At 35.8% G+C, this 14,584-nt stretch overlaps 1 protein-coding gene across 5 annotated transcripts; it reads right to left on the reverse strand.

The window, feature by feature from the left end:
- Positions 1–9,965: 9,965 nt before the first annotated feature.
- On the reverse strand, positions 9,966–11,914 carry LOC133672917 (E3 ubiquitin-protein ligase APD1-like). 5 transcript variants are annotated; one of them, XM_062093489.1, is made up of 5 exons: positions 11,627–11,914; positions 11,382–11,524; positions 10,953–11,022; positions 10,313–10,580; positions 9,966–10,217 (listed from the first exon to the last, which is right to left on the reverse strand). In XM_062093489.1, the coding sequence occupies exons 2-5, from the start codon at positions 11,457–11,459 to the stop codon at positions 10,139–10,141; spliced, it is 495 nt and encodes a 164-aa protein (XP_061949473.1). In that variant the 5' UTR covers positions 11,460–11,524; positions 11,627–11,914; the 3' UTR covers positions 9,966–10,138. The 5 variants fall into 5 exon arrangements, with proteins under 5 accessions (XP_061949473.1, XP_061949472.1, XP_061949471.1 ...); XM_062093488.1 differs by having other exon boundaries at positions 10,313–10,634; positions 11,382–11,520; positions 11,632–11,910; XM_062093487.1 differs by having other exon boundaries at positions 10,313–10,634; positions 11,382–11,520; positions 11,627–11,910.
- Between the last annotated feature and the right edge of the window lie 2,670 nt (positions 11,915–14,584).

Here is a 14,584-nt window from a genome sequence, read left to right on the forward strand (position 1 = left end):
TAATTCCACAAAAAATACTCTATTATAAGTCTTTTTAAGAGTTGTAATGAAGCTTGGGTTTCAGTTTGATGGATACTTTTGGTATGGTTATTTATAATCATTAAAGTTAATGGAGCGACACATTCTCCCACACTTATTTCCTTCTCCATATTCTACGACCAAGTGTGCTTTTGAAATTAGAGCACTTGTTGATAAGGAAAGCTCCTAGCATTAGATGATAAGTGGTCCTTCTATTCAAATCAATACAGGTCAATCAAAAACCTTGCGTAAAGCCTTCAACATGATATAAAAGTTTTATAAACATGTTTTTTTACTCTTCATGTTCTTTGTATAATTTCAACAATCAACCTTGTTCTTTCTACCGCAATAATGTTGGTACACTATTATTCATAAAAGGGATAATTAACCAAGCAAATTAACCATCCATATTTTATAAAATCAGAGAGAATAATAGGAACATGGATGATTTTCAAAACTAATTGTGCTCTTATGGCATGACACTCCATCATCTTCATGATTTGGGTAAGGTAGTGTTTATAGGTTTAAAGTTTGAATTATTGATTTCTAAAAAAAAAAGTCTATAGACTCAAAAGGTTTTTACAATAGGAAATATTGTTTCAAAGGTAGACTGGAAGTTTTTTCTAAAAACAAATATTACCTTACCAATATATATGTTTTGGTCCTAAAGCTTAAAGTCTTAATGTGACTTATTTCTATCAAATCTAGTTATTCTATTTTCAAAAATCAGAACTTGATTTCACATTCTTTAAGAAGCAAGAACATCATGCAATCACGTTTTGACTTCTTTAATGAATCCCACAGTATATTGTTAATGACATTAGTCTCATTGAAAAGAAAAAAATAACATGCTCAATTATTCATTGAAACTTTTGTGGTATGCAAAAAAAAATAATAATAATAAATTCAATTCCCTCTATACTTAGTTTGAACATTGTCCCCAATGTTTAAGTCATTAAAGAAAAAGTAAAGGTGAAGGAAAACTCCCCTGATTTTGTGTTGATGACATGCTAGGAGTTCATAATTTTAGCATCCACAATAGCAAGTTTCGCACTATTCAAAATGTATCGTGTTTTTTCCATTCCCTACTAGATTCGGCTGCTGCCTTTGCTATTGTGATGTCATGTTCTACTAAGGATTTGTGTAGTATGACAGAGCAAGTAAATGGTGCAGAAACCAGGTGCTGTCAAGGGTGCTGGAAAAGGAGATTCCGTTGCTGGGAGCTATATAAGAGGCAGGGTAGTAAGTACAATGTGATGTTAAAAAAAGTAAATAAAAAGAGAAAAGAGAATTCTTTGTCTTTGCATTTGTGTGTGGATTGTTTCTATGTTGGGTTACCTCCCTAAAATGCTTTTCTTTATTGTCTTTGGCTAGATAAAGTTGTCTTCGCTTCATGCATCCTTATATGTGTGATTTACCTACCTGCAATAGAAGCTCTACTTGTATTCCCCTGCTGCTATTATTGCACCATGCCTATGGTCCCTCTTGCAAATCACAAGTTTATCTGATAAATTTTTCTCAATTAAGGATATGTTTTATAATAACCATATCAACAGCCAATAAGTCTTTCTTTCAGTCATTTCTTAATATTTACTGTTCAACCTCTCCTAAGATTTTTAACTATATCTAGAGTTATAAAACTCTATTTGAAGTAAGATTGGTCTCGTTGGAAAGCTAAGACACGAGGCTACAAGTTCTCTAAATGAAGAAGAATCCAGTTCTGCTTCTAAGACAATCAAAATTACTCATCAACAAACATTGGATTGTTACTGTCTTGATATTGAATTGTTATTGTTCGACCTCTCCTTATATGTTTAACTATATCTAGCGTTATAGAATCTATTTTAAGCGAGAATGGTCTCATTGGAAAGTTAAGACACGAGGCTACAAGTTTTCTGAAGGAAAGAGAACCCAGTTCTGCCTCTAAGACAGTCAAAATTGTTCATCAACAAACATTAGACTGTTACTGTCCAACTGTTACTATCTTGATATTGAACTGTTACTGTCCGACGTCTCCTTAGATTTGTAACTATATTTAGAGTTATAGAACTCTATTTCAAGCGAGATTAGTCTCATTGGAAAGTTAAGACACGAGGCTACATGTTCTCTAAATGAAGGACAACCCAGTTCTGCTTCTAAGACAATCAAAATTGCTCATCAACAAACATTAGACTGTTACTGTCTTGATATTGAACTGTTACTGTCCGACCGCTCCTCAGATTGTTAACTATATCTAGAGTAATAAAACTCCATTTTAAGCAAGATTGATCTCGTTAGAAAGTTAAGACACGAGGCTACAAGTTCTCTGAAAGAAGGAGAACTCAATTCTGCCTCTAAGACAGTCAAAATTGCTCATCAACAAACATTGAACTGTTACTGTCCAACTGCTACTGTCTTGATATTAAATTGTTACTGTTCGACCTCTCCTTAGATTTTTAACTATATCTAGAGTTATAGAACTCCATTTGAAGCAAGATTAGTTTCGTTAGAAAGTTAAGACACAAGGCTACAAATTCTCTGAAGGAAGGAGAACCTAGTTTTGCCTCTAAAACAATCAAAATTCCTTATTAACAAACCATACCTACTGCCCTACAGGGTCTGTCATGACCCAATCTCGATTGGTGACCCATAGTTGGAGTTCTATAACTCTAAATTGAGCAAGACCAACCTTAGTTAGTCAATATACAGACATCAATTCATAATCGACTTTGAAACGACTCATAAGACCATGTTTAGAATACCTTATCGGGTAAGAATCAAGGTTTCGATCTTCAACTCCCTACTTTTCTTTCAAATGACAGCCGACCTTCCCCTCTTCTCTTATTGTTCAAATTTTCTTGTTAATCCCTTACCCACCAGTGTTTATTCTACCTATAACCCTTAATCTTGGATGGGTTCTTGAAATTTTGGTGTTTCTCTCTTGATTTGTAAAAATGAATTCAAAAACTCCTTCTTTTCTTTCTTTAAGATTTTTGCAGATTTTTTTGGTGAGAAGAGGAGTATTTATACTCTATAATTATTCTTATTTGCATTTAAACCCCATTTTCTTTAAGTGTATCATTTTTGCCCCCACATCTTTTTTTTTTCTTTTTATAATTAAGTTGTACCTCTTTTCTTTTCTTTTCTTATAATTTTACCCCACAACTTTTTAGTTTAGTTTATTTAATTTAATTTAAACTAGCCTTGATTATTTTCCCGGGGCTTACACAAGCATTAATATGGACATAAAGGACCTATATAAGGATAGGGCTTGTATTAGAGTCTGGAAATCTAACACTTTTGAGGGTAATTTGTTCATGAGGTAAACTGCAGTAACAACAACTTTGTTCTAAAGATAATGAGGCATATTCGTACCAATAAAAAGTGCCCTAGCGATTTCTAGAATATGCCTATTTTTCTGTTCTGCAATACCATTATGTTAAGGTGTTTGAAAATATGAATTTTTATGAAGTAAACCATATGTTTGGAAATACTAGTGAAAGAGTTGATTATCATATTCCCTATTATTAGCTATGCGGACAATTTGAATCTTACATGCAAATTGAGTTTGAACCATGGCATGAAACATCTTAAACAAACTGAATATCTCATCTTTAATTTTCATCAAATAAAGCCAAGTTATATGAATACAATCATCAATAAAAATAACAAACCAACAAATACCATATAAGGTAGAAACTAGTGAAGGTCCCCAAACATCTGAGTGGATCATAATAAATGATGTAGCACTCCTTTGAGAGCTGAATGGATATGAAATCCGATAACTGAATGATAAATGTTCTAATCGGGCATGCTATAACCAAATTTGCTTTTGTCGGGCATCCAACAATCCTTGCATATTGTTTGCTTTACCAATACTCATGTCATCAACATAGTAGATCACGAGAGTTGCAGTTAGAGAGAGAAACTAGAGAGAGATGCTCTCTTTTATTTTGAAAATTTCTCATTTCGATGGTACGCTGCAATTCCAGAGTTCCCGATTGTAGCCTCTTTCTTCATTGCCCACTTATGTGGCTATCTATAGAAAGCAATCTTAGTCTCTCATCTCTTCGATTCAATTGAAACGAAGCCATGAGGAGTTTGTTTAGGATGGGTTTCGGTTTAACCTAATTTTCTACGGAACAATCTTGGTTTCGTCCCTTTCCAGTCAAGCTTCGGAGGTTTCAGATTCTTTATATTTCAGTCTCTCTCACACCCTTAGAGACAACTTAGGGGCTGGGATTGTGTCCCCATCATCTTGTCTTGATGGGTCTGGTGTTGCATTCTTCGAAGGTGCAGAATTCATCTCTAGTGTTGCCTTCATGAATTCCTCTGCCTCTACAGATGATATCAACTGGGTTTTTGACCTTCTGGCTAGTGTTCAAGGTCCAGGTACTTCTAAATCCTTTGCCTTAAGGCTTTGGAGTGATCTGTTTCCCAGCATTGTAGCTTTAAATTTTGAATTACCCCTTTGGGTTTTTCTGCTGATGCAAGGAGACGGGGTAGGGCATCACCTCCCCTTTCTTCTTAGTTCTGTATATATATGCTGATATTTCAGAGGGCTTATGCCCTATGACCATCTTGAGGCCCTTCTCCTTATGTAGTTCTGATTTTGTAGACCTTGGGGCCAGTTGTCTATGGCTCCTAGATGGTAGAAGCTCCCTTTTGCACGTTGGAGCTATTGTATTGCTCGGCTGGTTGTTCTGTTTTGGATGCTGTTGTTGTCTTCATTCTGTTGTTGTCGCTTTCCTGTATTGGATCCTTGTGTTCAATTCTGGTTAGTTCTCTGTCTACCTGCTGCTGTTTGTATCTGCAATGATGTTCGTTTTCTGGAGAAAATGAAGCTTTGTAGGGCTGCTGTCTTTCAGTTGTGTGAGCACTATATTGGGTTTTTGGTAAGCTTTTGTTAGGTTTTTTCATCCTGTTGTTCCTGCTAATTGATTTCGGTGGTGTTTGCTTGCATTAGATCTCTGGTTGATGACCATCTGGTTAGATTTGCTCATAATAGGTATTGCTGGTTATGCTACTCTATTTGTGTACAACTGTGGGTGTGAATTTGGATATGTCTGGAGTCCTGCTTGGTGAAGGACTTCTTTGCCTGTTATAGGGACCTGTTTGGGTGAGGCTCTCTCCCTTTCTGGGTCTGGGCTACCTCTACTTTTGTGGAGAGGGTTTGTATGCTAGAGTTATGTGCATTTGCCTATACTCCAGTGAAGTGTGCTTCTAGCTTTCCTCCTGTGTTAGTTAGCTTGATGCTGCTATTTGCAGCTTGGTATGCTATACTTCTTGTAGCTGGCTGGATTGGTAAGCTATGCTTCTTAAAGCTGGCTGAAATTATGGTCTGCTAGAGTTGTTGTGATCTTTCTCTAGCTTGTTACTCTTGGCTTAATGCCTTGAGTCTCTCTTCCCTTGTATAGTCCCCTGTTGTTGGGTGTGCAGGTTGCTGTTGCTGTCAGCTTACTGGAGATGCTTACTGATGGCTTTTATTGTGGGTGGCGACTTGTTCTCCTGGTTATTGCCATGTGTCTCTCTTCTTGCTGATGCATGGTCCTTAGTTCATTGTTGGGTATTGGTGTCTTGGATTGATAGTCTTATTGTAGGTGGAGGCTGCTTCAGGATGATAATGTGTGGAGTCCTGTTGCAAAGGTTTTCTCCGCCTGTTTGGGTGAGGCTCTCTCCTCAAATGCTTGGCCTTCTCCTTGTTCACCATATGAGTTGCTGGTTCTGGCTTGTTGGTCTAGGCTTTCTAACTGGTAGTGGATGGTTTGTGTGTGCATGTCAAGTTGGTTCAGCTATGGGACGACTAGGTGAAGGTTTTTTTATCTGATGGGGCTTTATTTGGCCCGATAAGGGTCTCTCCCCAAAGTACAGACTATATGCCCCTTGTTCTATATTAGTTCTTCTACAAGTCTGTTTTGGCTGCCCTTTTTTTGGGCTCTCGTGGAGACTATTCCCATTATGCTCTCTAAGTTGATTCCATGGATTCCAATCAGTTGGGTGAGGCTTTGTCCCCAATTGCTTGGGCTACTGCTGTAATGCTCTCTGTCGCAGCTTTGCTAGCATGTTGGTTCGATTAGAGGAAATTAGAGGATCTTTCCTTCTTTAGATCACTTCTAAGTGGAGAGTGCAGGATGAAGACTGTCTTAGTATTAATCAAGTTAATGTTGTGGTGCAGGCTTGGTCTTCTGGAGATGATGTGCGGATAGTTCACTACCGTTCTGTTGCTTGGTAAAGAGCTCTGTTTGAGGGCTTTGTTCCCTATTTCTGTATCTACAGGTTGCTGCCTTGATTTGCTGTTGGTCTGATTCGGCTGGCCTCTTTAAGTTACGATGTTTGGGTAAGGCTCTTTTCCCATAAAATTCTGTGGTGCAGAGTCTGTCGGCTGGTGATGATGTATGGCTGTTTTGTCATGGTTGCTTGGTTAAAGGAACCATTTGATCGGTCTATTGATAAGGTGGGTTAGTTAGCTGTTGATCTCTCTCTTCCTAGTAAGCGTGCTGCTGGTTCATGTGTGGTTATAGTCATTGGTTGGATATGCCTGTCATTGCTGCCGGTTGGAATCCATTTAGGTGAGGTTCTCTCCCCAAAGCATGTTGTTGGTTCATGTGTGGTGGCAATTAAAGGAAGGATCATGCTGGAGGTTATATCTTTTATTGCTGCCGATCTGCTGGGTTGGAAGGAGACCACAAACTGTATACCCCCTTGTTTTAGAGGATTTCTGTTTTGGCTCATGGGATTCTGTTCCCATTTTGGTTTCCTATACTCTTGTTTGCTCTGCTAGCGCTACTTCGTGTTGGCATTTGGAGAGTTTATGTTGCAGGTTGCATTCTGCTTTGCTAGTCCTTGCCTGATGGCTAGGATGTTGCTGGTTGGATTTGCTGTTAGTGTGATGCTGTCTGACTTAGTTAGCCTCTCTAGATAGCTGCCGTGAACCCTAACAAGTTGGGTGAGGCTCTCTCCCCACATGCTTAGGCTGCTGCTACTCTATTACCACTAGTGCAGGACTGGTCTGTTGGTGTTAAGGACGACCGATTTGTTGATGAGGTTTGTCTCCACTGCTGCTATCCCTCTCTTTCATGAGTGGTGGCAGCTACTGGTCGGATCATTGTTGGAGGATCTACCTGTTATTGCTGTGCTGATTTTTGGGTTTCCAGGTAGATGATTCTTTGTCTGCTAGGTTGGTTTTAATGTATTTGATGCTAGTTCAAGGGAGCCTGTTCCCATTGATTTAGGTAATACAAGGGAGTCTATTCCCTTTTCTTTATGTTCTGCAAGCTTGTCTTGCTATGGTTTGTTCAAGGGAGTCTGTTCCCTTTGCTTGGATATGTATATCCTTTTGTATTGTTGGTTCTTAGCTTGTACTGCAAGCTTGTCTTGCTATTTGTGATCTATACAATTCTTACATTTGATAAAAAAAAACATAGTAGATCTCCCCTCTTTTAGTACCATGACCAATGATCTCATTGGTGAGAATATCTTGAAAAATACAAAAAGTTTGATACATCAACACACAACATTATAATTTTGCAGTGACTTGTCCAACCTATATTAGTTTGTTTGATAATGATGGAACAAGTAATGTGTTAGACAATGAGATAAATAGAGAGACGACAATTGTTCCAGTTCCTGTAACCGGGTAAGTCACACCATTAACAATAGCAATACAAGAGTGTTTGGGTAATAAAGTGACAATTAAATCTTTCTCATCATATGTCATGTGATATGTGGTTCCTGAATCAATGATCTAATTACTACAATCATTATGATTTGTACTAAAAAGAGCTAAAGCACAATTACCTGAATCACTAAGAGTAGATGGTCCTCCAAATAAAGGATTTAAGGAATCAACCATTGGCCTAGCAACATGTTCAGATTTAATGTTCACTAAAGCTACTTGACCTAGCCTATTACTTTTTTCATTCTGTTTCTTGATTTTTAAATTCTTCCACCAGTCTGAATACCCATATATTTTAAAGCATGTGTCATGAGTATGTTTGAAATTACTATAGTGGGTGTACCCGATTCGGGCCTTGGATTGGTTATTGGTCTGTGAATTGTTTTTATTCGGGTTATAGATGGGTTGTCATATGGAGATGGATGCCAATAAATAGACAAGACCTTTCTAGCCTGAATTAAAAAAATTCATATGTTTAATTTTCAGCCAACCCATATTTTCTCCCCTCAACCCATCTCCTATCAACCCATCATTCCTCTTTCATGCATTAATCCCACCCTCTCAAAATTGGCAAAGCATATCAGATAAGTGGTGCCCTCTCTTCGCGCCACTAGTCTCATTCCAACATGTCCTAGCATGACAAATTGTCTAGAATATTCCTTTCTGACCAGAGCCTGCGCTTGCTCCATCATAGGTAGTGACTGTTGCTGGAGGATGTATGCTCTTACACTGTCCAGCCAGTTATCCAACATATCTAAGAAGGTATACTCCCTATCTTCTTGCTGAATAGTGTTGAATTATTATATGTAATGCTTACACATTATAGGATTAGGCTTGTGAAAATCAATTTCTCTCCACAACCCTTGGAGGCTGTTCTAGTAGCTTTCTATGGTTCCTCCATTTTGTTTCAATTGTGTGATTTTTCTCTTCAATTTGTAGACTTGAGATATATCTAAACCATCAAAATAAGTAGTGGCAATAGAGTCCCATATTGATTTGGTAGTAGGAAATTTGATAAAATTATCGATCATATGGGGTTCTACATAATTGATCAACCAACTCTTAACAATTGAGTTTTCCATTCTCCATCTTCTAAAAGTTGGGTCTATAGGTGCTGGTTGGGGTAAATCCTCATTGATATAACCTAATTTATCTTTCTCAGAGATGTACATCTTCATAATTTTGGATCATAAAGTATAGTTGGTATCGTTTAGTTTGATACCAATCTAGGCAGTAGAGTAATCTAGTGTTTGAGTCTGTATTTTATGAAGGATTTGGTCCGGTTTTTATGTGATATTGTCTAGGATTTCTAGTGTGTCTATGATCTCCATTACAAAAAGGTTTGGGATATTTCTAGGGTTTATAGCAGGATCGTTGCTCTGATACCATATAGAACAGATCAATGAGGTTCAAAGGCTTAGTCTTTTCATTGATTCATTGCATGATTATATACAATAGCATTTAGTATGTGAGATTTTTTCACACTACTGTTTAGAAATTAATACAATTAGCATCTCCTAAATATAGTAAACATTATTTTACAGCTCATGTAATTAACACTTTGTACACTTTTTTTTAATATCACATTTGAAGTATTTTTGCATAAAAGGACTCAAATGGTCATGATCTTAGAATTTGCTATCAATCTAAGTGAATTTGTTTCCTAAAAGCCTTGTATCGAGTTGGGCACAATTTGAAGCTGAAGACATGAATTTCCAAAAAAATACTAACAATGGAAAAGGCGGAAGACATAGATTTTTCATACTACTACTTAGAAATTAATACAATTAGAATCTTCTGAATATAGTAAACATTATTTTATAGCTCATGTACTACTTTGTATATTTTTTTTCATATCACATTTGAAGTATTTCTGCATAAAAGGACTCAAATGGTTTGTGAGAGCAACATGATCTTTGAATTTACTATCAATCTAGGTGAATTTATTCCCTAAAAGACTTGTATCGAGTTGAGCACAATTTGAAGTTAAAGACATGAATTTCCAAAAAATTATTAACAATAGAAAAGGCTGAAGACATAGATTTTTCACACTACTGTTTAGAAATTAATACAATTAGAATCTCCTAAATATAGTAAACATTATTTTTCAGCTCATTTTTCAGCTCATTTTTCATATCACATTTGAAGTATTTTTGCATAAAAAAACTGAAATGTTTTGTGAGAGTAACATGATCTTTAAATTTGCTATCAATCTAGGTGAATTTGTTCCATAAAAGCCTTGTATCAAGTTGAGCACAATTTGAAGTTGAAGACATGAATTTTCAAAAAACTATTAACAATAAAAAAGGCTAAAGACATAGATTTTTCATACTACTATTTAGAAATTAATACAATTAGAATCTCCTAAATATAATAAACATTATTTTACAGCTGAAGACATGCATTTCATTTGTCCTGTGATCGAAAAATGACAATCCTTGTATAAGACATCATTACAATCGAATCTCAAGGGGCAAAAAGTTTCCTTATTTTGCCAATAAATCTCCGGCACACGGGGCAGACCTTGTTTTCGCTGTTAAAAATCCTGCAATGCATTCATTCATGGATGAGTTCCATATCTAATAATAGTGCGCACAAACGTGCCAAATTTCTGATAGCTCTACGAATAAACGCGCATACCTCTGAGCACAAACATAGCAGGTAGCACAGTGACCACAAGGAACATAGAAACAATTTCGTTCCTCATCGTAGCATATTACACATATTTTTCCATCATATAATTCCTCCGAAGAACCGTTCTTGCCGTCGCTGCTGCTGCTGCTGCTAGTACTGCAATTTCCTGATTCTAAATCTTTGTTACATGTCCCGTATGAGAATAATAAGGACAGTGCTTTTCTTGGCAATAGTTGGTCAGTCTCCGTTGCTCTTATTTCAACTTCATTCCCCTCTTCAGAATAAGTCATATATCTCACAATTATGAGAACAAAAATCAAGATAAAGGCTGCATCATTGAAAAAAGAAGAAGATGTTGGTCTGGACAATATTATATATTTATTAGAAACCCCGAGAGGTTGTTCAGTGGTTAAAAATGTTTGTTATCTTGATCTTATAGGCTCAAACTTTTTCTTAAAAAATATTTAAGAGAATTTATTAAACTATACTGAACACCAAACTGAAAGGAGGAGTGAGCTTTTAAGATCGTTTGAAAAAGAATTTAGCCTCGGTTGCCGTGAAAGCTGACCCGAGAATATTTTTATTATTGAACAAAAATAATGTGACATTTTACCATATAATATACAGTGGGTTGTGAGCAACTTACCTAAAATTGAAACATACGCAACTAAACGAGCCAAGAGAGAAATCGCCGGGTAACAACCAAGCGAATGACCCTGTAAATATTAAAGCAAAAATTATAGATGCGAATAATATTGTAAATACATACGAGTTAATTATAATTTATCAAGACTAATTAGCCAGTCCCTGTAGTAATAAAAATAACTAAATAGCCCTTGACCAGCCTGACCGTACATCCTCAATTTAGCCGTTTTGTTTTCCCAAAAATATATTCTTTCCTAATTAAAAACTCTCCTTCGGACCTACTTCGCTTTCATCTCTCTATATCTCAAAACATAAAAAAATATAAATTGAAAAAGAACAAGATATTGAACACCAAGACAACATTATAAATAGATTTGAAGTCATAGGAATAAATTATATAGTTTTCGATACAATATAGGTAATGACTTACTGTTTTAGTCCATGTTAGGTTAATTCTTGAGGCTAAATTAACAGAATGGGATTTTGCAAGGTCTGCCATGGAGTCCATTGCCTATGCTTCTTTCCTCTCCGCTGTCTTTATTCTGTATTCTTCAAGTTTCAACATGTATCTAGCTAGAGAAGCAAAAATGAGAATTTGGAGCCTTGAGAAATCATAAAAATGAAAGTAAAATATAAGACGTAAATTAACTACACATATAGTAAGCTTCCACGTACTTCACCTGTAGAGACCTTGAAATCAATCTTCCACGTTCAATTCCAGCTTCTCCATCACTAATTTCACGAGGAATGCTACAAAAGAGGATCCTTCATATAACATGCTGCTGTGACCAGAGAACGAGGAATTAAGCCAAAAAGTAGGAGCAAGCAAATGAAGAAGCTGGTTCGTGCAATATTGCCACTTTGGAAGAAGAAACTTTTCATGCGGAGGAATGGTAGTTGCTGATTTATCTTAATTTGTTGGTACACAAGTCTCAACCAACCTAGTTTTGATGGCTAGGTTAGGTGTGTATATCCATGCATCTGCAACTCATCTTGAAATAAGTTGAATGGTAGCTCAGGCTATTTTCAAATGGGCTCGGAGAGATTGTGTTAGGTGTGTATATCTATTAGCTTAATCTATTTTTTTTAGCTATTAGTTTAGCTATTATGGCGGTAATTTGTCTTCCTCCTCTTGTGTTTGATAGTAGCCGGGAAAAGAGACCAAGCATATATATTTTCATTTCATTTCAGATTTTTTTTTTGCTGCAACTAATAGCTAAAAAAAAAATTATTAAGAAATAATTGTTTGTATGTAAAATCCATCCATGCTGCCATTTCTCTTTAAAAAAATAAAATAAAAAATTTTCTTGTTCAGTAATCTAGTTCGCTACCACTTTAATGTCCATAGTAGAGTAGAATTTTCCTTCCAATTAAATCTTTTTGATAAAGCTTTCTTCCCCAAATAACACAAAATACTTGGCAATACAAGTTCAATTATGCCAAAATTACTCTATTGGCTGAAGCCTATGTTCCTGAAGCCTATCTTGAATATAAATTAAATTTATAATGGATTGTTCTTCTTGGATTATTATTTTTTTATAGTCCACATTGGGCCATATATCTTGCAAAAGCTCATTAAAAGCTTCGTTGAAATTATTTGCCCTAACCTTTGTAATTGAACCTTTTAGAACTATTAATTGATCATTTGATATGCGTTGGATTGTATTATCCCCTCTTTCCTCAAATCAATTCGACCTCAATTTATCATCCATATTAAATAAAGAGAGATAAGATACATTAAAAATAATATTAACTCCATACTTATCAGGAAGATTCATTTTATAAATATTATTATTGATCTTCTCAATTATCTGAAAAGAATCATATTCTCTTGGCATTAACTTAAATCACGTTTGCTTAAGAAACTTTTCTTTTCGTATATGTACCCAAATCCAATCTCATGGTTCAAATCTGGCCAATTTCCTTCCTTCATTGGCCAACACACAAGTTCTTGGATATCTTTTTCTCATGGGGTAACCACTTTGTCCTTTATTACGTGAGCATGTCTTATTCTATAATATCTAGTCATGATTGTCTAACAACATACAACAAGCAAGTAACCATCAAGAATCATCGTTTTGATACTAATTGACACAAAAAAAAAAATGATAATGAGGTTTGTTACAAGTTAAATCCTTCAAAGACAAAGAATACCATAACTATAGAAAGACTCTCAAAATATTTTATTTTATTTATTCGTGGTTCTACTTACCAAAAAGCTTTTGCAATACTTTATATATAAAAAAACTAGAAAACTTTAATAATATTGAAGAAGAAAAATAAACTAGGATAATTATTCATTTCAAATAGAAAAAAAAAGCATCATGATACAAAATAAAATATATATATATATATATATATATATATATATATATATATATATATATATATATATATATAGGAAGCCTCATGCTAACATGTGCTAAAAATTGAGCCCAATAACAAAAAAAAAAAGAAAAACATGGCTCCCCAGTTATAAGAGAGAATTGCGCTCAAAATCAAGCACAATGATGAAGAGAAATGGGTCACAAGCCGAGTCCAATGAAAAATTGATAAATAAGCTACGAACCGAACTTAAATGATAGACAAAATGGGCTCAATACCGAGCCCAATACTAGCTAAAAATGAGTTCACACTCGAGCCCTTGCTTACAATGAAATTAGTTATTTTACATAATTTCCTCTCTGCGAGCAGGATACGCTATTGTCTAGAACCCTACTCCACTGCACATTGCGCAAGTTCATATTATATATTCATGGTATTGTGAACCATTAGCCATACCTTCCTAAAAAAAAATTTCTCAAAATCCATTAAACAACTGTGGAAAGGCCAAGATCTTTTGAATTTTTTTCTGACTTCGTCAACATTTAATCCCCTGCTAGTCTCGGAATCAGCTTCAATGCATCTCCGTGTGCTTCTGATTAGTTTATTTGGTAACTAATCTAGCTGTTTGCTGTTTTCTTTTACTCAATGTCTTGTTTGCTCAAGTCGAAGTGCTGCTGGAATGATCAGCAAATATTGTGTCCTTGGATAGGAAGGTGAGGTCAGAATGGTTTGCCGTTCCATTATATCCCCTTTGCCGATGCGGGCAGGTTCTCTTTGCTTGTGTTTGTGCTCACATGATTGCTTAATGTCTGCGCATAACATCCGCGTCTTTACGGAAAAGTTCACATGTCGTAGATTCAAGATAGTAAGGCTTTTCTCTCCTTGGGCGCTAATTTTAATTCTCAAAGAGACCTATAGATGAGGATAGGAAGTGTAATCAGGATGGGTTAGTGGGGCATTACAAACAAAAGAAGAAGAGGGAAAAAACAGGAAAAGTCATAGAAGCACCACCACGGTTCTGTTTGACAAGTATGATAAGTAGGGATGGCAATAGGTGCCACGGATCAGGCATGAACCAAATCCTTTTACCTGACCGATCTTAATTCTTTTACCTGACCTTGATCCTGACTCGAACCCGATCAGGCATGAACCAAATTTGATCCAATCAAGTTTTCGGTATCTGTTCGGTATCCTTCAAGTATTCATTGTCCATCCATCAGGTATTCATTAGATGTCAATACCAAACCTGATCGCGAACCATTTTAACTGTAAATGTTGTATATGTTGTTAAAGTAATTCAGATCAAAC

The sequence above is a fragment of the Populus nigra genome, chromosome 14 (assembly GCF_951802175.1).
Source record: "Populus nigra chromosome 14, ddPopNigr1.1, whole genome shotgun sequence".
Classification (NCBI taxonomy): Eukaryota; Viridiplantae; Streptophyta; class Magnoliopsida; order Malpighiales; family Salicaceae; genus Populus; species Populus nigra.